The sequence below is a fragment of the Lepisosteus oculatus genome, chromosome 12 (genome assembly GCF_040954835.1).
Source record: "Lepisosteus oculatus isolate fLepOcu1 chromosome 12, fLepOcu1.hap2, whole genome shotgun sequence".
Taxonomy (NCBI): Eukaryota; Metazoa; Chordata; class Actinopteri; order Semionotiformes; family Lepisosteidae; genus Lepisosteus; species Lepisosteus oculatus.
The window spans coordinates 39,564,985-39,589,326 of NC_090707.1; the positions used below are offsets into that span (position 1 = coordinate 39,564,985).

The 24,342-nt window shown below is 58.6% G+C and overlaps 2 protein-coding genes across 4 annotated transcripts; both read right to left on the bottom strand.

Annotated features, from left to right (window-relative positions):
* Positions 1 to 48: 48 nt before the first annotated feature.
* On the bottom strand, positions 49 to 10,286 carry hmgxb4a (HMG box domain containing 4a). Of its 3 annotated transcripts, none has more exons than XM_069197177.1 (13): positions 9,918 to 10,286; positions 8,617 to 8,736; positions 7,737 to 7,885; positions 7,466 to 7,544; positions 5,820 to 6,386; positions 4,664 to 4,909; positions 3,899 to 4,143; positions 3,213 to 3,294; positions 2,716 to 2,780; positions 2,529 to 2,631; positions 1,315 to 1,484; positions 848 to 970; positions 49 to 280 (listed from the first exon to the last, which is right to left on the bottom strand). In XM_069197177.1, exons 2-13 carry the CDS (start codon positions 8,651 to 8,653, stop codon positions 236 to 238), a joined length of 1,911 nt encoding a protein of 636 aa, XP_069053278.1. In that variant the 5' UTR covers positions 8,654 to 8,736; positions 9,918 to 10,286; the 3' UTR covers positions 49 to 235. The 3 variants fall into 3 exon arrangements, with proteins under 3 accessions (XP_069053278.1, XP_069053277.1, XP_069053279.1); XM_069197176.1 differs by having other exon boundaries at positions 9,969 to 10,285; XM_069197178.1 differs by lacking the exon at positions 9,918 to 10,286 and adding an exon at positions 9,457 to 9,673.
* Positions 10,287 to 10,770: 484 nt separating this feature from the next.
* Positions 10,771 to 19,476, bottom strand: ankrd54 (ankyrin repeat domain 54). Its single transcript, XM_069197192.1, has 8 exons — positions 19,008 to 19,476; positions 18,337 to 18,384; positions 17,534 to 17,632; positions 15,099 to 15,170; positions 14,964 to 15,011; positions 14,688 to 14,812; positions 14,353 to 14,460; positions 10,771 to 11,665 (listed from the first exon to the last, which is right to left on the bottom strand). The coding sequence occupies exons 1-8, from the start codon at positions 19,330 to 19,332 to the stop codon at positions 11,591 to 11,593; spliced, it is 900 nt and encodes a 299-aa protein (XP_069053293.1). The 5' UTR covers positions 19,333 to 19,476; the 3' UTR covers positions 10,771 to 11,590.
* Between the last annotated feature and the right edge of the window lie 4,866 nt (positions 19,477 to 24,342).

Sequence of the window (24,342 nt, forward strand, 5' to 3'; positions counted from 1 at the left end):
CAGAAAGAACCAGGAACCAGGTGAAGATCCACTAACACACAGCACAGCTTCACTAAAAGAGTTTTAATTAAAAAACAACGAATAGAGACTTTTTAAGAACAGAATTAAAACAGAGGCTCTTCTTCCAGAGGCCCCAGTGGATTCTGGGTACTCCCGCCATGTGCCCGTCTTGCCAACTCCTTCCTTCGCGACCCAGATCGAGTCCACTCAGGCCTGCTGGGTACCGCGGCTGCCGTCACAGTCCGGGCATGACATAGGCGATGTTGTCCAGAGTGTTGGACTGAGAGAGACAGAGAGAGTGAAAACACTGTCCGACACAGAGAGCAACACCCCAGCAGAGCAAGATGGACAGAGAGAGAGCCTGAGGAACAGTGAGCCTGTCTCCCAATCATGCCCCATCTGTCTACAGTAGATGTCAATATTTTATGATATGTCTTTGTTGTAAATGTCTGTAATATTTCTGTAGATTTTATTTTTCTTTCATTTTTTGTTTTGATTCATGTTAATTTTATTATTTTTATTTGCTTTGGCAACACTGATTGTACCCATCGGTCATGCTAATAAAGCACCTTGCAATGAATTGAATTGAGAGAGCTCAGAGCTCAGAGAGACAGAGACACAAGAGATCAGAGCTCAGGGAGACAGAGACACAGAGAGATCAGAGCTCAGAGAGATCAGAGCTCAGTGAGATCAGAGCTCAGAGAGATCAGAGCTCAGAGAGACAGAGACAGCTCTCAGATAGAGACAATCAGACAGCTCAGAGCTCAGAGAGACGGAGAGACAGCCGTCAGGCAGAGCGCAGCCCGAGGAGAGGAAGAAGGACAGACAGCTGGGTTAGGGAACTCACCAGGACGTGTCGAGGGCAGGAGTTGAGCTCCGGGACCTGGGCAGTGAGACAGGTGAGCGGCCCCAGAGCACAGAGGATAGAGTCCAGGAGGACAGACAGGCTGCCGGACACAGCCACCATGCCCTGGAAACATAAAAATATAATAATACCTCACTTAGCACCACTCACAGCTATAGAGACACACAGACACTGAACATACAGCTGTGGACAGTGTTGAGGACAGTGCTGTGGACAGAGATGTTTGCAGTGCTGTGGATACAGTTGAGGACAGTGCAGTGGACAGAGCTGAGGACAGTGCAGTGGACAGTGCAGTGGACAGAGCTTAGGACAGTGCAGTGGACAGAGCTGAGAACAGTGCAGTGGACAGTGCAGTGGAAAGAGCTGAGGACAGTGCAGTGGACAGAGCTGAGGACAGAGCTGTGCTACACTCGCACTGTACTGAAGAGCTGTTGTGAGGGGGCTCTGACCTCGGTCTCCTGCAGCCGGTGTCCAATCAGGCTGAGCGATTCTCCCAGGAGCTGCAGGTGGGCAGCAGCGTCGATGGGGTCGACCTCTGGAGCACGAGCTGGAGACAGAGGCACAGCCACGGACCCCGAGGGAGACTTCCGGCAGGGAGAGGACACACTCCGCACTGACCCTGAGAGAGAGGGGTTAATACACACACTCCTCCTGCACACTACTGTACACTGAGAGAGAGGGGGGTTAATACACACACTCCTCCTGCACACTGCACTGAGAGAGAGAGAGGGGTTAATACACACACTCCTCCTGCACACTACTGTACACTGACACTGCACTGAGAGAGAGAGAGGGGTTAATACACACACTCCTCCTGCACACTACTGTACACTGACACTGCACTGAGAGAGAGAGGGGTTAATACACACACTCCTCCTGCACACTACTGTACACTGACACTGCACTGAGAGAGAGAGAGGGGTTAATACACACACTCCTCCTGCACACTACTGTACACTGACACTGCACTGAGAAAGACAGAGGGGTTAATACACACACTCCTCCTGCACACTACTGTACACTGACACTGCACTGAGAGAGAGAGAGGGGTTAATACACACACTCCTCCTGCACACTACTGTACACTGAGAGAGAGGGGGGTTAATACACACACTCCTCCTGCACACTACTGTACACTGACACTGCACTGAGAGAGAGGGGGGTTAATACACACACTCCTGTACACTACTGTACACTGACACTGCACTGAGAGAGAGGGGTTAATACACACACTCCTCCTGCACACTACTGTACACTGACACTGCACTGAGAGAGGGGTTAATACACACACTCCTCCTGCACACTACTGTACACTGACACTGCACTGAGAGAGAGAGGGGTTAATACACACACTCCTCCTGCACACTACTGTACACTGACACTGCACTGAGAGAGAGAGAGGGGTTAATACACACACTCCTCCTGCACACTACTGTACACTGACACTGCACTGAGAGAGAGGGGTTAATACACACACTCCTCCTGAACACCACTGTACACTGACACTGCACTGAGAGAGAGGGGTTAATACACACACTCCTCCTGCACACTACTGTACACTGAGAGAGAGGGGTTAATACACACACTCCTCCTGAACACCACTGTACACTGACACTGCACTGGTAACAGGTGACGCCTGCAGGTACAGGTGTGGTCTCTGTACCTTTGCTCTTGCCCGGCTCACTGGAGGAGCTCTTCCGCTTCACTGTTGTGGCCTCAGCCTTGTTCTGCTTGTGCTGCAGATACTGAGCCTTCTGTCGCCACACCTACTGACACAGAGAGAGACAGGTGAGCAGCGCTGCAGCCGCAGAGAGATACATGAAGTGAGGACAGACAGACAAGGAGCTCACCAGTTTGTCTTTCTCCGGCAGCTGTTTCCACACCTCCGCCAGCTTCCGGCTCAGCTCTCCGAACACTGCAGGCAGAATAAAACTCCCCAGTCACACAGCCTCACACAGACAGAATAAAACTCCCCCAGTCACACACAGCCTCACACAGACAGAATAAAACTCCCCCAGTCACACAGCCTCACACAGACAGAATAAAACTCCCCCAGTCACACACAGCCTCACACAGACAGAATAAAACTCCCCCAGTCACACACAGCCTCACACAGACAGAATAAAACTCCCCCAGTCACACAGCCTCACACAGACAGAATAAAACTCCCCCAGTCACACAGCCTCACACAGACAGAATAAAACTCCCCCAGTCACACACAGCCTCACACAGACAGAATAAAACTCCCCCAGTCACACACAGCCTCACACAGACGCACTGACCCAGGCCCGGATGTGTAACACCAGAACAGCACACAGTCTCACTGAGGACACACAGACGCACTGACCCAGGCCCGGATGCTCTGAGGTGATGTTGACCCGATACTCCTTACAGAACACCTGGTACGCCGTCATGTTCTTCTTCTTGGGCTGCAGAGGGAGAGCAGACAAGGAGAGGAGTGCGTGACAGCCCGAACCCGGGACTTGTGGCCCGGCAGCCTGTCAGAACACTGTGCTCTTTCCACACGAATCCCCTGGAACAGCGCCGTCAGAGTACCGGAGCGGAGTTCTGGACCGGGTCAAGACCTCCCCAGACCCAGTTCTCCAGTCCTGTCCACTGAGATCCTGCGGAGTACTGGAGCGGAGTTCTGGACCAGGTCAAGACCTCCCCAGATCCAGTTTTCCAGTCCTGTCCACTGAGACCCTGCGGAGTCCCGGAGCGGAGTTCTGGACCGGGTCAAGACCACCCCAGACCCAGTTATCTAGTCCTGTCCACTGAGACCCTGCGGAGTACTGGAGCGGAGTTCTGGACCAGGTCAAGACCTCCCCAGATCCAGTTCTCCAGTCCTGTCCACTGAGACCCTGTGGAGTCCCGGAGCGGAGCTGTGGGCCGAGATGGTTCTGACTGTAAGCAGCTGGGGGTCGGACACCCGACCGCTGGGCCAGCCTCGGGCTGCTGCAGTGTCCCGGGCCGGACTGCAGGGAGGAGTTTTCCCAGGATGTTTACACAATAACAACAACAATCAGAGCCCACCTTCTCCTTCTCCGCCTTCTCCCGGTCTCGCTCCTCCTTCCTCTTCTTCTTCTCGCTCTGCGATTCGCTGCCGGAGTGGTGATGCACCACGGCAGGCGGGCTCATCGCGAAGGCCCCGCCCCCCGAGGCCACACCCCCGTAGGCCCCGCCCGCGGGGGCCGGCCCTGAGCTGTGGTTGGCCGAGCTGTGCGTGTGGGCATGGCCCCGTGCCAGGTCAGCGGGGGTCAGCAGGACAGTGGTGGACCCTGTGGGAGACAGCAGCCCAGCTGTTGCTCAGCGTTCCACTGTGTCTCAGGTTGACCCTGCCAGCGTTTTAGTCACCCACAGCAGGTCTCACACTCGGATATAATCCTCCAGTGACCTGGCCCAGTCTCTCCTAGTGAGCCCCAGTCTCCCCCCGTCTCTCCCAGTGAGCCCCAGTCTCCATCAGTCTCTCCTAGTGAGCCCCAGTCTCCCCCCGTCTCTCCCAGTGAGCCCCAGTCTCCATCAGTTTCTCCTAGTGAGCCCCAGTCTCCATCAGTCTCTCTCAGTGAGCCCCAGTCTCCCCCCGTCTCTCCCAGTGAGCCCCAGTCTCCCCCAGTCTCTCCCAGTGAGCCCCAGTCTCCATCAGTCTCTCCCAGTGAGCCCCAGTCTCCCCCCGTCTCTCCCAGTGAGCCCAAGTCTCCCCCAGTCTCTCCCAGTAAGCCCCAGTCTCCTCCACAGAGCCCAAGTCTCCCCCAGTCTCTCCCAGTGAGCCCCAGTCTCCCCCAGTCTCCCCAGTCGGACCTGCAGCCCCGGCGCTCGGCCCCCCCTCTGCGCTCCTCTTGCTGGACTTGCTGTGCTTCTTGTCGCCACGGTGACGCTCTCGCTCCCTCTCCTTCTTCTTCTTGCTCTTCTTCGACTTCTTCTTCTTCTTCTGCACCTCGCGGTACGAGTCGTCAATCACCAGCTCCCCCGCCTCCAGCTCCGCCCCCGAGGAGGAGGAGTCCGCCCCCCGCAGGGGCCCCCCACACAGCCCTGGGGCCAGACGCCCTGAGAGAGAGAGGGGTTAATACACACACTCCTCCTGCACACTACTGTACACTGACACTGCACTGAGAGAGAGAGGGGTTAATACACACACTCCTCCTGCACACTACTGTACACTGACACTGCACTGAGAGAGAGAGGGGTTAATACACACACTCCTCCTGCACACCACTGTACACTGACACTGCACTGAGAGAGAGAGGGGTTAATACACACACTCCTCCTGCACACTACTGTACACTGACACTGCACTGAGAGAGAGGGAGGGGTTAATACACACACTCCTCCTGCACACTACTGTACACTGACACTGCACTGAGAGAGAGAGGGGTTAATACACACACTCCTCCTGCACACTACTGTACACTGACACTGCACTGAGAGAGAGAGGGGTTAATACACACACTCCTCCTGCACACTACTGTACACTGACACTGCACTGAGAGAGAGAGGGGTTAATACACACACTCCTCCTGCACACTACTGTACACTGACACTGCACTGAGAGAGAGAGGGGTTAATACACACACTCCTCCTGCACACTACTGTACACTGACACTGCACTGAGAGAGAGAGGGGTTAATACACACACTCCTCCTGCACACTACTGTACACTGACACTGCACTGAGAGAGAGAGGGGTTAATACACACACTCCTCCTGCACACTACTGTACACTGACACTGCACTGAGAGAGAGAGGGGTTAATACACACACTCCTCCTGCACACTACTGTACACTGACACTGCACTGAGAGAGAGAGGGGTTAATACACACACTCCTCCTGCACACTACTGTACACTGACACTGCACTGAGAGAGAGAGGGGTTAATACACACTACTGTACACTGAGTGAGACAGCTGAGAAAGGGGAGCAGTGTGAGAGAGAAAGGGGGACACGTGGGACTCCCCACCTTCCACCTCCACCTCCTTGACCACGATGGGCAGCGGGTCCTTGGGGTGCAGCTTCTTCCGGGGCGCCTTGGAGAGCAAGACCGCGCCCCCCGGCTTGCGACTGGCCTTCTTCAGCGGCACCCCCGAGGGCAGGGGCGAGGAAGAGGAGGACAGCGGCGAGGGGTAGCTGAACCCCTCGCCCCCCCCGCCCGACTCCCCCTTTTCCTTGGGGGACAGGATGAGCTTCATCTTGAGCCCGTCGGCCTCGCGCAGGGTGAGGGGGGGCTCGGGGGCGCCGGGGCCCAGCAGGGCCGACTTGTGCTTCTTGGAGGAGGAGGAGGGGGGGGGGCGGTGTGGGTGGGAGCCGGGGTGCGGCCGCCCCCCCTCGCCCCCCGACCGCCGCCGGTCCTTGTTGGAGTGGTGGTGGGGCGCGGGCCCCGGGTTCGAGGGCTGGGCGCCGGTGGCCAGCGGGGAGGTGATGGCCTGCAGGAGCCCCATCGCCGTGTCCGTGGGGTGGGGGGGCAGTGGGGGGACGCGCTCCAGCTTCCGCTTCTTCTTGGGCGGGAGGCCGCCCGGCGAGGGGGGGTCTGCAGAGGACAGAGAGGTCAGTACTGAGGCCGGGCCGGGCCGCGAGCCAGAACCGAGCCCGATACCGCACACACTGAGCCCGACACCCCACACACAGGGCTGGAGCAGTGTGGGACGACTGACACTAACAGCACGGTAAGACCCGGAGCGGATCGCACTGCTGTGGAACAGGAGTCTGATTGAGTACACGGTAAGACCCGGAGCGGATCGCGCTGCTGTGGAACAGGAGTCTGATTGAGTACACGGTAAGACCCGGAGCGGATCGCGCTGCTGTGGGACAGGAGTCTGATTGAGTACACGGTAAGACCCGGAGCGGATCGCGCTGCTGTGGGACAGGAGTCTGACTGAGTACACGGTAAGACCCGGAGCGGATCGCCCTGCTGTGGAACAGGAGTCTGATTGAGTACACGGTAAGACCCGGAGCGGATCGCGCTGCTGTGGGACAGGAGTCTGACTGAGTACACGGTAAGACCCGGAGCGGATCGCGCTGCTGTGGAACAGGAGTCTGATTGAGTACACGGTAAGACCCGGAGCGGATGGCGCTGCTGTGGAACAGGAGTCTGATTGAGTACACGGTAAGACCCGGAGCGGATCGCGCTGCTGTGGAACAGGAGTCTGATTGAGTACACGGTAAGACCCGGAGCGGATCGCGCTGCTGTGGAACAGGAGTCTGACTGAGTACACGGTAAGACCCGGAGCGGATCGCGCTGCTGTGGGACAGGAGTCTGATTGAGTACACGGTAAGACCCGGAGCGGATGGCGCTGCTGTGGAACAGGAGTCTGATTGAGTACACGGTAAGACCCGGAGCGGATCGCGCTGCTGTGGAACAGGAGTCTGATTGAGTACACGGTAAGACCCGGAGCGGATCGCGCTGCTGTGGAACAGGAGTCTGATTGAGTCCACGGTAAGACCCGGAGCGGATGGCGCTGCTGTGGAACAGGAGTCTGATTGAGTACACGGTAAGACCCGGAGCGGATCGTACACGGTAAGACCCGGAGCGGATCGCACTGCTGTGGGACAGGAGTCTGACTGAGTACACGGTAAGACCCGGAGCGGATCAGATTGTCATCCTCTTACCTCTGTAGTAGTACTCCTCACTTGAGTGCTTCTTCTTCTTCCTGTGCGGGTCTCCCCCCAGCAGGTACAGCTCCGAGTCCTGACAGGGAGAGAGGGAAGAGGGAATTACAGGAAATCCCGCATCCACTGAACGAGAGGAGAGGAGGGCAGACATACAGGGGTTATTAGGTCACACACACAGCTACACAGGAGCAGTGGCAGTCATTTCTAACGAGGGCAGTGTGCAGCTAAAATGCAGCCATGTTCACTAAGGGCAAAGGCAGTGCGGTACCTTGGGCCGTTTCTTGGAGGACTTGCGGACTTGAGCAGCGATCTCCTCCTCCTCCCGCAGCAGGTCCTTGTAGGAGCGTTTCTTCTCCCTCTGACTGCGGCCAGCAACCAGCCCCATCTCCTCCACACCCCCCTCCAGCACTGACACCTCTGACCCGGAGAGAGAGGTTAATACACACACTCCTGTACACTACAAAGGAACAAGTAATAGGTTTATTCCATGCTGAAAAACACCTGAAGAAGGCTCCACGGCCGAAACGTTGTGTTCTCTTTCTTCTTTTTTTCAGCATGGAATAAACCTATTACTTGTTCCTTTGCAGCCTACGCATGCTGACGCAGCTACCCACCTGAACTACTCCTGTACACTACTGTACACTGACACTGCACTGAGAGAGAGAGGGGTTAATACACACACTCCTCCTGCACACTACTGTACACTGACACTGCACTGAGAGAGAGGGGTTAATACACACACTCCTCCTGCACACTACTGTACACTGACACTGCACTGAGAGAGAGGGGTTAATACACACACTCCTCCTGCACACTACTGTACACTGACACTGCACTGAGAGAGAGAGGGGTTAATACACACACTCCTCCTGCACACTACTGTACACTGACACTGAGAGAGAGGGGTTAATACACACACTCCTCCTGCACACTACTGTACACTGACACTGCACTGAGAGAGAGGGGTTAATACACACACTCCTCCTGCACACTACTGTACACTGACACTGCACGGAGAGAGAGAGGGGTTAATACACACACTCTTCCTGCACACTACTGTACACTGACACTGCACGGAGAGAGAGAGGGGTTAATACACACACTCCTACTGGTACACGTCACAGAAATGAATTCAGAGAGACAGTTACCCAGCACTCCCTTCTTCTTGATCTCCTCGTATGACATGACTCCGAGCACCTGTCTGTCTGACCGTCACTCAGTGTCCACAAGGTCACAAGACCCTCCCTCTGTCCGGCACCGTCTGTGGGCTGGAAACACACTGGAGTCAGTGAGACAGCAGGATCCAGCAGCCTGTCTCTCTCTCTGCTGTCAGCACTGACAGACACACGGACACGCTGGAGTCAGTGAGACAGAAGGATACAGCTACAGATCTACTATCCTCATGTCAGTAAGATGACTACAGCGGGGAGGGCAAGGACTTATAACAAGAGGCACTTCTTCACACAAAGGGTGGTGGGGGTGTGGAACAAGCTGCCCAGCAGTGCTGTCAGGAGACAGCTGGCAGGCCCACATGCCTGATCAATAACCTGTGTTTTTGTTCCTGGAGCTGGGCAGCTGATGCCTGCTCTCCAGAGAGCAGTGAGGGGAGAAGCCGGGCTCACCGGCTCACCGGTCTGGTCAGAGGGCTCGGCCCGGTTCCGGCCAAGGCCGCTGACGAAGTCAACCCTGCCAGAGGGAGACGGGTCTCTACAAGGAGAGGGGTTGGGGAGGGCGTCTGGGTGAAGCCCCGACTCTCTGGGATTGTTCGGGAAAGGGTCGGGAAGGATTCCGGGATTGAGAAGAGTCCGGGGCGGGCTGAGCAGAGGGAGAAGCTCCGCAGAGCACGAATATCGCCGGCAACGCAGGCTGCTGCCCTAATCATCGCTATTAAAGCTTTTTTAATGGATTGACAGCTTATTCACACGTATTTCGCATGTAAAGGTTGGTGCGTGAGACAAGGGAACAAGCACGATATTGCAGCCTCTCACCAGCTCACCCGGACCGGCACACGGCATCGCGATCCAACCGGATTAGCCATGCCAGCCATTCCCTGTGAAACGCACCACGGTCCGGTCCAGGTCCCGATACAGAACCAGCCGCTTCCGACCCGGTGCGCCGGACCGGGATCACGATCCGCGGCCGCTGGACTGCTCTTCGCGATAAAATCGTCTCCCACTCTCACCGTTCCTCTTTCCCGCCTGAGCTCTTCAAAAACACCCACACACACACAAGAAACACACCCCCTCTCCCCTTCGCCGCATCAATCACCCAGCACTCCCCCCGGACCCCACCCCGGTTGCAGCACCGGCCGTGACCGGGTGCGAGCGCACCCTCCCGGGAGGACTTCCTACTCGAGCCCGAGGCTGCGGGCCCGCAGCAGGCCCGCTGGCTCCGACCGCCCGAGTGAACTCCAGCCAGCGCCGGCTGGGGGTCCTCGCAGGAGAGTCACCTTGCGAGGAGGGGTCGGGAGAGGGGAGGAATACACAGCGTCGCCCGGTACCTTCGCAAAGATCCGTGAAATGGCTACTCCGCTGACTCGGTCGCCGCCATCTTTTTCTTTCCAAAACAACAACAGAGAAGAGGGCGGGGAGGAGAGGAGACGGACGGGCGGGCGGAGCCCTGCTGCCGCTCCGCTCGGAGACGAGCCCGGGCCCGGCCGCTCTCACAGGCTGACCCGGTTCGGACGCGCACAGCCGGCGAGGGCTAATTTGTGCACGTCACTAGAGTGGGCTCCGTCCGTGCGGCAGAACCGGGACCCGTCGGAACCGGCCTCAGCGCCAGTAACAGCAGGGGGCAGCAGGGAGCGGGGTGTCTGTCACCTTTCGGTGCAGGGGTACCCCGGGACCCCAAACCTGCCGAGCTGAGCTCTTAGTCATGTGATCGAGCCCCTGAACTGCAGGTTCATCAGAACCTAGACACTGACACAGACATCAGACTGGAGACGGGAGAGAGGAGACACAGACCCCAGACAGGACAAGAGAGAGGAGACATAGACCTCACACAGGTCAGGAGAGAGAAGAGACAGATCCCAGACAGGACAGGAGAGACACAGACCACACACAGAACTCACACAGGACAGGAGAGAAACAGACCCCAGACAGGACAGGAGAGATAGGAGACACAGACCTCACACAGGACAGGAGAGAGAGGAGACAGACTCCACAGAGGAGTTCACACAGTCACCATGTTTCTGGGACATGAGAGAACATGCAGGCTTCACACAGATGGCTCTACAGGCTTGATAGAGGCCATGTAGTGTGTAACTGCCCAACCCCCACACAAGCACAAGCAGAGAGCCAGACTGACACCAGCTGTGATTCTTTATTGTCACTCTGGCCCAGCGGAGAGCCTGGGTACATTACAACTACAACACAGCCTTCACAGACAGGTCTGCAGACCCCAGAGGCACACAGACGCAGTAGGAGTGGAGCCACTGATCACGGGGGGCACTACAGCACTTAACTGTGTCCTGCACAGATCCCCAGTCATGTTCCTGGAGAGCAGCGCTGCTCCTCTGCTTGTAGGGGGCGCCCTGATCCCCAGGGGACACTCTGATCAGTGTGTATTCATCAGAGTGCTGCAGGAGTACCTCGCAGAGAGTGTGCAGGTGTGAGTGTGCGAGTGTGTAGGTACAGTGTACAGGTGTGCGAGCCTGCACGTGCTGGTGAGAGTGTGCTGGTGTGAGTGTGCGAGCGTGCACGTGCTGGTGTGAGTGTGCCAGTGCGCACGTGCTGGTGTGAGTGTGCCAGTGAGCATGTGCTGGTGTGAGTGTGCGAGCGTGCACGTGCTGGTGCGAGCGTGCACATGCTGGTGTGAGTGTGCTGGTGTGAGTGTGCGAGCGTACACATGCTGGTGTGAGTGTGCCAGTGAGCACGTGCTGGTGAGAGTGTGCTGGTGTGAGTGTGCGAGCGTGCACATGCTGGTGCGAGTGTGCTGGTGTGAGTGTGCGAGCGTGCACGTGCTGGTGCGAGCGTGCACGTGCTGGTGTGAGTGTGCCAGTGAGCATGTGCTGGTGTGAGTGTGCGAGTGCTGGTGTGGCCTCCAGAGGGCCTGAGGTCTCCCTGGGAGACAGTCCAGTCTCTCTCAGCACGGAGCAGCAGGGGGCGCTGTGTGCAAGATGATCTACCTCTCGCTCAGGCTCTGCATCTGTAGGCTGAGCGACGTGAAGCTGGCCAGCAGGTCCGTCACCTCGTCCACCTGCAGCACACAGAAAGACAGGGGCATCACGACCCCAGCACCCCTCCTATCTCCACTGTAAGAACTGACCCTCACCCCCCCCCACCACACACAGATCAGACACCCCCTCACCCCCCCCACCACACACAGGCTGCCTGTGTCCAGTGTCTCTGGCCAGGCTGTGGTCACTGAGCCTGTCCTCTCTGGACAGCCGGGTCTGCCTGTGTCCAGTGTCTCTGGCCAGGCTGTGGTCACTGAGCCTGTCCTCTCTGGACAGCCAGGTCAGTCTGTGTCCAGTGTCTCTGGCCAGGCTGTGTCACTGAGCCTGTCCTCTCTGGACAGCCAGGTCTGTCTGTGTCCAGTGTCTCTGGCCAGGCTGTGGTCACTGAGCCTGTCCTCTCTGGACAGCCAGGTCAGTCTGTGTCCAGTGTCTCTGGCCAGGCTGTGGTCACTGAGCCTGTCCTCTCTGGACAGCCGGGTCAGTCTGTGTCCAGTGTCTCTGGCCAGGCTGTGGTCACTGAGCCTGTCCTCTCTGGACAGCCAGGTCTGCCTGTGTCCAGTGTCTCTGGCCAGGCTGTGGTCACTGAGCCTGTCCTCTCTGGACAGCCGGGTCTGCCTGTGTCCAGTGTCTCTGGCCAGGCTGTGGTCACCGAACCTGTCCTCTGGACAGCCAGGTCAGTCTGTGTCCAGTGTCTCTGGCCAGGCTGTGGTCACTGAGCCTGTCCTCTCTGGACAGCCGGGTCAGTCTGTGTCCAGTGTCTCTGGCCAGGCTGTGGTCACTGAGCCTGTCCTCTCTGGACAGCCAGGTCTGCCTGTGTCCAGTGTCTCTGGCCAGGCTGTGTCACTGAACCTGTCCTCTCTGGACAGCCAGGTCAGTCTGTGTCCAGTGTCTCTGGCCAGGCTGTGGTCACTGAGCCTGTCCTCTCTGGACAGCCAGGTCAGTCTGTGTCCAGTGTCTCTGGCCAGGCTGTGGTCACTGAGCCTGTCCTCTCTGGACAGCCAGGTCTGCCTGTGTCCAGTGTCTCTGGCCAGGCTGTGGTCACTGAGCCTGTCCTCTCTGGACAGCCGGGTCTGCCTGTGTCCAGTGTCTCTGGCCAGGCTGTGGTCACCGAACCTGTCCTCTGGACAGCCAGGTCAGTCTGTGTCCAGTGTCTCTGGCCAGGCTGTGGTCACTGAGCCTGTCCTCTCTGGACAGCCAGGTCTGCCTGTGTCCAGTGTCTCTGGCCAGGCTGTGGTCACTGAGCCTGTCCTCTCTGGACAGCCGGGTCTGCCTGTGTCCAGTGTCTCTGGCCAGGCTGTGGTCACTGAGCCTGTCCTCTCTGGACAGCCGGGTCAGTCTGTGTCCAGTGTCTCTGGCCAGGCTGTGGTCACTGAGCCTGTCCTCTCTGGACAGCCAGGTCTGCCTGTGTCCAGTGTCTCTGGCCAGGCTGTGTCACTGAACCTGTCCTCTCTGGACAGCCAGGTCAGTCTGTGTCCAGTGTCTCTGGCCAGGCTGTGGTCACTGAGCCTGTCCTCTCTGGACAGCCAGGTCAGTCTGTGTCCAGTGTCTCTGGCCAGGCTGTGGTCACTGAGCCTGTCCTCTCTGGACAGCCAGGTCTGCCTGTGTCCAGTGTCTCTGGCCAGGCTGTGTCACTGAACCTGTCCTCTCTGGACAGCCAGGTCAGTCTGTGTCCAGTGTCTCTGGCCAGGCTGTGGTCACCGAGCCTGTCCTCTCTGGACAGCCAGGTCAGTCTGTGTCCAGTGTCTCTGGCCAGGCTGTGGTCACTGAGCCTGTCCTCTCTGGACAGCCAGGTCTGCCTGTGTCCAGTGTCTCTGGCCAGGCTGTGGTCACTGAGCCTGTCCTCTCTGGACAGCCGGGTCTGCCTGTGTCCAGTGTCTCTGGCCAGGCTGTGGTCACCGAACCTGTCCTCTGGACAGCCAGGTCAGTCTGTGTCCAGTGTCTCTGGCCAGGCTGTGGTCACTGAGCCTGTCCTCTCTGGACAGCCGGGTCAGTCTGTGTCCAGTGTCTCTGGCCAGGCTGTGGTCACTGAGCCTGTCCTCTCTGGACAGCCAGGTCTGCCTGTGTCCAGTGTCTCTGGCCAGGCTGTGTCACTGAACCTGTCCTCTCTGGACAGCCAGGTCAGTCTGTGTCCAGTGTCTCTGGCCAGGCTGTGGTCACTGAGCCTGTCCTCTCTGGACAGCCAGGTCAGTCTGTGTCCAGTGTCTCTGGCCAGGCTGTGGTCACTGAGCCTGTCCTCTCTGGACAGCCAGGTCTGCCTGTGTCCAGTGTCTCTGGCCAGGCTGTGGTCACTGAGCCTGTCCTCTCTGGACAGCCGGGTCTGCCTGTGTCCAGTGTCTCTGGCCAGGCTGTGGTCACCGAACCTGTCCTCTGGACAGCCAGGTCAGTCTGTGTCCAATGTCTCTGGCCAGGCTGTGGTCACTGAGCCTGTCCTCTCTGGACAGCCAGGTCTGCCTGTGTCCAGTGTCTCTGGCCAGGCTGTGGTCACTGAGCCTGTCCTCTCTGGACAGCCGGGTCTGCCTGTGTCCAGTGTCTCTGGCCAGGCTGTGGTCACTGAGCCTGTCCTCTCTGGACAGCCAGGTCAGTCTGTGTCCAGTGTCTCTGGCCAGGCTGTGGTCACTGAGCCTGTCCTCTCTGGACAGCCAGGTCAGTCTGTGTCCAGTGTCTCTGGCCAGGCTGTGTCAGGGTGTCCAGGCCTGCCTGCTCTCACCTGTGCCTTGGTGCTGGTGTTCTGCAGCTGTGTACAGATGTGCTCCAGCCTCTGTCTCTGCTCATGCTGTCCCACGCGGTTCAGGTACTCTCGCAACATCTGGATAATCTGCCACCCACACAGCGAGAGTCAGTCACTCACCTGGGTCCCTCAGCCAACTGACCATGTGCACGTGTGTCAGTGTCCAGGTGTGTGACTGTACAGGTGTGTCAGTGTCCAGGTATGAGTCAGTGTCCAGGTGTATTGGTGTCCACGTGTATGTTGGTGTCCAGGAGTGCGTCAGTGTCCAGGTGTACTGGTGTTCAGGTGTGTCGGTGTCCAGGTGTGTCAGTTACCTGAGTGACCTCCCCGCGCAGCGTCTCCAGGGTGTGCGACTCCCCCTCCTGCAGGATGTTCAGTTTGGACTTGGCCAGGTGCAGTGGAGTTCTCCCAGCGCGGTCCAGTGCATCCACACGCGCGCCTGAACACACCCAGCCCCACTGGTCAGCACCCAGCAGCCCAGGGACTCGGACCCAGTGTCTCCCAGTCTGTCCCCCAGTCCCCTCTCCAGACTCCCCCAGTCCCTCCCAGTCTCTCCACCAGTCAGTCTCCCCCAGTCCCCAGCCTCTCACCTCCTCTCAGCAGTGTGGTGATCACAGGCACGTGGTTCGTACAGGCAGCTGCAGACAGACAGACCAGTTAGCCTCTCTCAGCTGTCAACCCCCCCCCCCCCCCTCGCCGGTGGTCCAGTCCATCTCCCCCCTCACCCAGGTGCAGTGGTGTGTTCCCCAGCCCGTCTCTCTGGTTGGGGTCAGCTCCGGAGCTCAGGAGCAGCTGCACTGTCGGGGGAGACAGAGAGGCAGCAGACGTTAGCGAACGGCCGGCTCCCGCTCAGACCCCCCGCTGGGCCTCCCCCTCAGACCCCCCGCTGCACCTCCCACTGCGCCTCCCCCTCGGACCCCCCGCTGCGCCTCCCGCTGGGCCTCCCCCTCGGACCCCCCAATGCGCCTCCCGCTGCGCCTCCCCCTCGGACCCCCCGCTGCGCCTCCCCCTCAGACGCCCCGCTGCGCCTCCCGCTGGGCCTCCCCCTCGGACCCCCCAATGCGCCTCCCGCTGCGCCTCCCCCTCGGACCCCCCGCTGCGCCTCCCCCTCAGACCCCCCGCTGCGCCTCCCGCTGCGCCTCCCCCTCAGACCCCCCTCAGACCCCCCGCTGCGCCTCCCCCTCGGACCCCCCTCAGACCCCCCGCTGCGCCTCCCCCTCGGACCCCCCTCAGACCCCCCGCTGCGCCTCCCGCTGGGCCTCCCCCTCGGACCCCCCAATGCGCCTCCCGCTGCGCCTCCCCCTCGGACCCCCCGCTGCGCCTCCCCCTCAGACCCCCCGCTGCGCCTCCCGCTGCGCCTCCCCCTCAGACCCCCCTCAGACCCCCCGCTGCGCCTCCCCCTCGGACCCCCCTCAGACCCCCCGCTGCGCCTCCCCCTCGGACCCCCCTCAGACCCCCCGCTGGGCCTCCCCCTCGGACCCCCCGCTGCGCCTCCCGCTGCGCCTCCCCCTCAGACCCCCCGCTGCGCCTCCCGCTGCGCCTCCCCCTCAGACCCCCCTCAGACCCCCCGCTGCGCCTCCCCCTCGGACCCCCCGCTGCGCCTCCCGCTGCGCCTCCCCCTCAGACCCCCCGCTGCGCCTCCCGCTGGGCCTCCCCCTCAGACCCCCCGCTGCGCCTCCCGCTGCGCCTCCCCCTCAGACCCCCCGCTGCGCCTCCCCCTCGGACCCCCCGCTGCGCCTCCCGCTGCGCCTCCCCCTCAGACCCCCCGCTGCGCCTCCCCCTCAGACCCCCCGCTGCGCCTCCCCCTCGGACCCCCCTCAGACCCCCCGCTGCGCCTCCCCCTCAGACCCCCTGCTGCGCCTCCCCCTCAGACCCCCCTCAGACCCCCCGCTGCGCCTCCCCCTCGGACCCCCCGCTGCGCCTCCCCCTCGGACCCCCCGCTGCGCCTCCCGCTGCGCCTCCCCCTCAGACCCCCCGCTGCGCCTCCCCCTCAGACCCCCTGCTGCGCCTCCCGCTGCGCCTCCCCCTCAGACCCCCCGCTGCGCCTCCCCCTTGGACCCCCCGCTGCGCCTCCCCCTCAGACCCCCCGCTGCGCCTCCCCCTCAGACCCCCTGCTGCGCCTCCCGCTGCGCCTCCCCCTCAGACCCCCCGCTGCGCCTCCCCCTCAGACCCCCCACTGCGCCTCCCCCTCAGACCCCCCGCTGCGCCTCCCGCTGCGCCTCCCCCTCAGACCCCCCACTGCGCCTCCCGCTGCGCCTCCCCCTCAGACCCCCCACTGCGCCTCCCCCTCAGACCCCCCGCTGCGCCTCCCGCTGCGCCTCCCCCTCAGACCCCCCGCTGCGCCTCCCACTGCGCCTCCCCCTCAGACCCCCCACTGCGCCTCCCCCTCAGACGCCCCGCTGCGCCTCCCGCTGCGCCTCCCCCTCAGACCCCCCGCTGCGCCTCCCGCTGCGCCTCCCCCTCAGACCCCCCACTGCGCCTCCCCCTCAGACGCCCCGCTGCGCCTCCCGCTGCGCCTCCCCCTCAGACCCCCCACTGCGCCTCCCCCTCAGACGCCCCGCTGCGCCTCCCGCTGCGCCTCCCCCTCAGACCCCCCACTGCGCCTCCCCCTCAGACCCCCCGCTGCGCCTCCCGCTGCGCCTCCCCCTCAGACCCCCCGCTGCGCCTCCCGCTGCGCCTCCCCCTCAGACCCCCCACTGCGCCTCCCCCTCAGACGCCCCGCTGCGCCTCCCGCTGCGCCTCCCCCTCAAACCCCCCACTGCGCCTCCCCCTCAGACCCCCCACTGCGCCTCCCCCTCAGACGCCCCGCTGCGCCTCCCGCTGCGCCTCCCCCTCAGACCCCCCGCTGCGCCTCCCGCTGCGCCTCCCCCTCGGACCCCCCACTGCGCCTCCCCCTCAGACGCCCCGCTGCGCCTCCCGCTGCGCCTCCCCCTCAGACCCCCCACTGCGCCTCCCCCTCAGACGCCCCGCTGCGCCTCCCGCTGCGCCTCCCCCTCAGACCCCCCACTGCGCCTCCCCCTCAGACGCCCCGCTGCGCCTCCCGCTGCGCCTCCCCCTCAGACCCCCCAGACCCCCCACTGCGCCTCCCCCTCAGACCCCCCGCTGCGCCTCCCGCTGCGCCTCCCCCTCAGACGCCCCGCTGCGCCTCCCCCTCGCTCACCGATGCCCTCGTTGCCGTTGCAGGAGGCGAAGTGCAGGGCGGTGCGGCCCTTGTCGTCCGCGGCGCAGGGGTCAGCGTCATCCTCCAGGAGGCGCCGCACTGCCGGCACACAGGCCCGCACGGAGAAAACATTACTACACACACACAGCACTACACAACACAGATCTACACTGTACACAACACACAACACACCACACAACACAGAGCTCCACAACCACAACACAGCACACTGCTGTACACACAGAACTACACTACACTGCAGACGGATACTAAGACTACAACACAGCACACAGGCCCACATGGAGAAAACATTACTACACAACACAGCACACACACATTACTACACAACACAGCACACAGGCCTGCACGGAGAAACATTAATACACAGCACACACACAGTACTACACAAAACAGCACACAACACACAGCACACAGACCCACATGGAGAAAACATTACAACACAGCAAACACACAGTACTACACAACACACCACACAAGACAGTACTACACAGCATACCACACACACAGTACTACACAACACAGATCTATACTGTACACAACACACAACACAGCACTACTACTACATAGCACTACACAACCACAACACAGTGTACAGTGGTGAGGTTGGGGTGGGGTACAGTGGTGAGGTCAGGGGTCAGGGGGTGAGGTTGGGGTGGGGTACAGTGGTGAGGTCAGGGGTCAGGGGGTGAGGTTTGGGTGGGGTACAGTGGTGAGGTCAGGGGTCAAGGGTGAGGTTTGGGTGGGGTACAGTGGTGAGGTCAGGGGTCAGGGGGTGAGCTTACCTGTGTCAATGTCATTGCTATTGGCTGCCTCTCTCAGCCTCTTCCCAGCTGAACACAGAGAGAGAGAATCAGAGGACACACTAACAGTACCCACACACAACCGACGCTCCTGACACAACCAACACTCCTGAATCCCCTGACACTAACACAACCGACACTCCTGACACAACCAACACTCCTGAATCCCCTGACACTAACACAACCGACACTCCTGACACAACCGACACTCCTGAATCCCCTGACACTAACACAACCGACACTCCTGACACAACCAACACTCCTGAATCCCGACTTTCACAACCGACAGCCCTGACACTAACACAACGGACAGTACTGACACAACAGAACGACACTCCTGACACTCACACAACCAACACAAGCGACTCTCCTGACACAACTGACACTACACAAGCTCTGCTGGGCACCCGACTTGACAGCGCTGACTCCACCAGCAGGGGGCGCTCTGCACTGTCCCGTAAGGTGACCAGGTGGGACACGACCCGTTACTCGGGCTGGTCTCTCGGTCACTCCTCCCTGGGCCTGAGAGCAGGGACTGACCCGCACGGCGGTCGGCCTGCGTCCCCGCGGGGAAAGGCGCTATACAGGCGGTGTGGGCCGCGCTGCTCTACGCTGCGGACAGCCCGCTAGGCGATACGAGCCAGAACCGGTACCGTGCGTCTCTCTCCCCAGCGGCGCGGCGCGCTGCGCTCTCCCGTGGCGCCTCAGGCGGCAGACTCCCAGCTTCCCGGGCCGGCGGGGGCTGCAGGGCTCGGGCTCGGCCCGGTTCGGATCCCAGAGCACGTGCAGGTACCGGAGTCCCGGGTCTGCGGCCGCACCGGCCCCGCCGAGCCGCACCCCGTCCCCCAGTCCGGCGAACCCGAACCCGGCCGCCTCCGCTCCGGACTCCCGATGCGGAGCCTCCGGCGGGACCACGTCCTCTCCATCCGAACTGGACCGCTCTTCGTCCGAAGCCACCACCGGGCTCCAGCCCTCCATTCCGAACCTTCTTGTGCGTGTTGTATTGCAAACTCTTGGTTTATTTACAAAAACACCGTGTCTGAAATCAGAACGCCATATCAGTCACTGCAAAGCATAACAAAACCACCAAGTTTGAAACTGCAGCCCCTGAGTCCACCATTTTGGCTCCGTACCCCTACTCTACAGAACGTGGAGAACTCTATTGTGCAGAGCCAAGATGGCACCTGTTTCACCGCTGTGGCGCTGTTTCATGTACGCATGCGTGTGAGGAAAGTGCGCCCACCCATTGTTTCTATTCCCGGAAGTGACTTGATTGATTCCTGTGAAGACCAATCAGAGAACGTCATTTGCACCCGCTCCGCCAATGAACACACTGGAGAGGTGGGACGTGGGGGGACTTTATTATTAATTCTTATTATTATTATAATAATTGCTTATACTTATATAGCACTTTTCTGGACACTCCACTCAAAGCGCTTTACTGGTAATGGGGATCCCCTCCACCACGGCAGCCATAGTGCACCAGATCACTCACCACACACCAGCTCTCAGTGGGGAGGAGAGCAGAGTAATGAAGCCAGTTCATAGAGGAGGATTATTAGGAGGCCATGATTGGTAAGGGCCAATGGGAAATTTGGCCAGGACATCGGGGTTACACCCCTACTCTTTTTGAGAAACACCCTGGGATTTTTAATGACAACAGAGAGTCAGGACCTTGGTTCTACGTCTCATCCGAAGGACAGCGCCTGTTTACAGTATAGTGTCCCCGTCACTATACTGGGCCATTAGGACCCACACGGACCCCAGGGTGAGCGCCCCCTGCTGGCCCCACTGACACCTCTTCCAGCAGCAACCTTAGTTTTTCCCAGGAGGTCTCCCATCCAGGTACTGGCCAGGCTCACACCTGCTGAGCTCCAGTGGGCTGCCAGTGGTGAGCTGCAGGGTGACGTGGCTGCTGGCTTAAGCCGACGAGGACCAGTACAAGTAATTAGCTCTGTGAATTTAGTGCTGCGTTTGTGTTGTTTTCGGACCCGAGATACTGCGCCGTCTGCCGAGCTCATGCGTGTTACTGGTGCAAGACTAACAGTTCTGCAATCGTGTTCCTCTGTTTGCCCAGGTGGGGGGCGGCGCTGGAGTTTGCATGTAATACCAGCATTTTATGTGCGTCTGTGTGAACAGGAAGATTAAATTTCTCTCTAATATCCAACCCTTATCAGACGAGCTGATAAGGTGTAGGGTGTAGCCTGAAAAAGCGAACTTTAGCAAACAATCGTATATTCTAACAAGCACGTCTTAAAACTTCACAGCGGTGTCCTGTTTTAAAAATCAGAAGTGATCAATTTCTCACCGTCTCCTTCTTCAATAAACACGCGCACCAAGGGCCTTGTAAAGATTCGACCCGCCAGTCAAGCCACGTGTGCAAAAAGGCTTGAATTTGCAACTTTACGAACAACAAGACAGCTGTTGCTCTTTTTGTGCAAAGAACACTCGTCAACGTGAAGAATAACCAGGATGTTGTTAAGTGGCACTGTGTACAAGGGCGACACGGATAAGGTATTAGATCACTTTATTGACAATATACAATTTCTTGTAAGTGTGCTCAAGTGCGCTTTATCAGGCTACGGCCGCAGCGCTTCTGATAATATGGAAGCCCGTTTCCGCCAGGGAGTAAAAACAACGCGCTATGGTACCTCGCAATTGTGACTTTGTATCTCAGAATTACGACTTCGAAATGCCCACATTTCATTGTCTGTCCTTTCGCTGTTGTAACGGATTCGGGTTCAAGGGCTTGTGCCCTCGCCGCTCCCACCCTAGTTCGTGCCTCACTGCATGGGCTCGAACCCAGGTCTTGCCAGCTGAGCTAAAGAAGGTCATTTGTTTGCTTTAGCTAATTAATCCCAGGAGCTCAGCCAGCTGTGTCTGGAGAGAAGCCAGGGTATGGGCTGCACCTACGTGCTGAGCAGCTTGTTCCCCCCTCCCACCCCTCTCTGTGTACAGTAGAGCCTCCTGTCCTGGCTGCAGGAGCTTATCCAACTGTGTCTGGAGAGAATATGTTCCCCTCTCCCACCACTCTCTGTGTACAGTAGGGCCTCCTGTCCTGACTGGAGGAGCTCATCCAGCTGTGTCTGGATAGAAGCCAGGGTATCGGCTTCAACAACATGGCTGGGCAGCTTGTTCCCCCCTCCAACCCCTCTCTGTGTACAGTAGAGCCTCCTGTCCTGGCTGCAGGAGTTCACCCAGTTGTGTCTCCCACCCCTCTCTGTGTACAGTAGAGCCTCCTCCTCTCAGTTTTTCCTGCTCTTCCTCCAGTTGTTACTTGTGCCCGCTGTATCGGTGTATGTGTGTTCATTTTGAGAAATCGTGGGACCCAGTTCCTCCAGCCTGCCCGTCTCTGCTCGCTGTTCTCTTTACACTCGGCTTGTACACGATGTTCCCAGTGCACACTGGACAGCTCCAAAGGCAGCACCTCCGGAGCTCAGTTGCAGGGGGTTCATGTTCCGCCCTGATATTCTCTGTGCGTTTAGCGAGTGTGCTCTGCTTCTGTCTTCAGTACCAGCGGGGCGGGGTCACTCCGGGGTTAACAGGTTTAAAGCCCCGGGCCGGTGTTCTTGTCGGGAATCTGCTCCTGATCTATAGGCTGTGGGCTGCTGCCCACCGCGAGGTGGCGCACACTGCTGCCACTCTCCACTCGCTGTCCCGCGTTCTCGTCTCCAACAGCTGATGCTGTGGTGTGTTACGTGGGGAATCGCGCAGGCAAGGATTTCACTGGGCTCCGGTCGGCGTGACGATAAACACGAAGCCTGAAATGTCGGTCTGTCCTGAGTGTTGTGTTTCAGCCACCCAGCCACGCGGCACCAGCCCCCACGTCCCGGGAAGGAGGGCCAGCTGTGGTGGGCTTCTCTGTGCGCCCCTCGGACAGAGGCTCCCCAAACCGTAACGAGCTCAGCAGAAAGACGAGAGATGAGCTCAGACCACCAGGTATATTCCCATTTCTCTCTTTGAGAATATTCAGATTTGAAGTAAATACTCTTACATTCATATTGTTGAAATAACTACGTGCAGTAATTTAATATTTTACAGTAATGTCCATTTCGTTGATTAAAGAAGTCTGTCAGTATATGTACGAGATGATACATATACTGTATATATATAGTTCAGGTGGGTAGCTGCGTCAAAAAAGACCCTACCACTGACTACCAAAAGGAAGTGGTATCCACCATTTCCCTTCTTATCAGCAGTAACGAGCTCCCCCAGGAGGCGAACCGGCTCATCATGGAACATCCACAGGTATCTCAATTTTACCTCCTCCCCAAAATCCACAAACCGGACACCCCTGGACGCCCCATCGTATCAGCATGTAACTGTCCAACTACTTACATCTCAGCCTTTCTCGACAGCCTCATGAGACCGCTGGTTGAAGATCTTCCCTCATACATCAAAGACACCAACCACGCGCTCCAACTTTTCAATGATTTCCAATTTCAGGGTACCGAATGCCACATTTTTACCATGGACATCACATCTCTGTACACCGTCATTCCCCATAATGACGGCCTTACAGCACTCAAGCACACGCTGGACAAACGCACAGTGCTTGATCCACCCACCCACACCCTGGTACGCCTTGCAGAATTGGTCCTCACACTGAACGCATTCTCTTTCAATAATCTTTTTTACCAACAGGTCAGTGGAGTTGCCATGGGCACCAGAATGGGACCCAGCTATGCCAACATTTTTGTCGGCTGGGTAGAAGAACGCTTCTTCGCCTCCTACACTGGCTATGTCCCTGACCTCTACAAACGATATATTGATGATTGCGTCGGTGCCGCCACATGCTCCAACGATCAGCTCGAGTTCTTCCTGCACCATTTCACCAACTTCCACCCGTCCCTCAAATATACAGTTCACATATCTTCCACCACTCTTCCGTTTCTAGACATCCACTTGTCTATCAACTACCCCCGACTTTCCACTTCAGTTTATTACAAACCCACGGATTCACACAGCTACCTCCTGTACAGCTCATTTCACCCCAACCACACTAAAAACTCTCTTCCTTTTTCACAGTTCCTTAGGTTACGAAGACTATGCAGCGACGACATCGACTTCGAGAACCAAGCCCTCGAAATGTACTCATTTTTTATCAACAGAGGATACCCCAGCAGTGTGATTGACAGGGCCCTTGCCCGAGCCAAAAACACCCCCCGGACCATCAACCCGATCAGGAACTCCCGCCGTAACAACCGCATTCCCTTGGTGCTTCCTTACCACCCTAACACACTTCCTATCCCCAGGACCATTAACCAGAATTTTTCCATCCTACAGGATGATCCCTCCATTGGGGCCCTCTTTTCTGATCGCCCTATCATCTCATATCGCCGACCACCTAATCTGCGTAACCTCCTTGTTCACAGCTCCCTTGACCGCCCTCAACAACCATCCACACCAGGCACTTTCCCTTGCAACAGAGCTCGCTGTATCACCTGCAAGTACACAGCCACCACCACACTCATTCAAGGCCCCTCAGGACAATTCCGGATCACCCAGACAGCATCTTGTACCTCCAGCAACCTTATTTACTGTATCTCTTGCAGTAAATGCCCAGCCATCTACATTGGTGAAACAGGAAGGAGACTCGGAGACCGCTTCAGAGAACACGTCAGGGCTGTGAAGATTAAAGATCTCTCCAAGCCCATTGTTTCTCATTTCACCTCTGACGGCCACGACCACACTAATCTCTCCGTCTGTGTTCTCAAAGACGGTTTTCCGAACTCATACATCAGAAAGACCACCGAAACTAAAATTATTCTGCAGTTAGGATCACACATTCTCCCTTCCCTTAACGACAGATTACTGTTCTTTTAAATTTTCTCCATTCATTGGAAGTTTCATTTCACACCTCTCTGCACCCATTCTGACTTCACACCTCTTGATTGGCCTCTCTTTCTGTCCCCTGCTCCCGCCTCTCACTCCTCCTCCCTCCCAACCTTTGTTCTCCAGCTACTTTACCTTTGCCTACTGCCCTGT

What these genes read in the sequence shown, in the direction of transcription:
- hmgxb4a (XM_069197177.1), bottom strand. Translation starts at nt 8,653, where the DNA reads ATGTCATACGAGGAGATCAAGAAGAAGGGAGTGCTGG. An exon ending in AGAAGGCGGAGAAGGAGAAG is followed by an intron (nt 3,295 to 3,898) that starts GTGGGCTCTGAT and finishes CTCCCTCTGCAG; the next exon opens with CCCAAGAAGAAGAACATGAC. An exon ending in TGAGCCGGGCAAGAGCAAAG is followed by an intron (nt 1,485 to 2,528) that starts GTACAGAGACCA and finishes CCTCTCTCTCAG; the next exon opens with GGTCAGTGCGGAGTGTGTCC.
- ankrd54 (XM_069197192.1), bottom strand. Translation starts at nt 19,332, where the DNA reads ATGGAGGGCTGGAGCCCGGTGGTGGCTTCGGACGAAGAGCGGTCCAGT. An exon ending in GAACACACCACTGCACCTGG is followed by an intron (nt 15,012 to 15,098) that starts GTGAGGGGGGAG and finishes GTCTGTCTGCAG; the next exon opens with CTGCCTGTACGAACCACGTG. An exon ending in ACACCAGCACCAAGGCACAG is followed by an intron (nt 11,666 to 14,352) that starts GTGAGAGCAGGC and finishes TGTGTGCTGCAG; the next exon opens with GTGGACGAGGTGACGGACCT.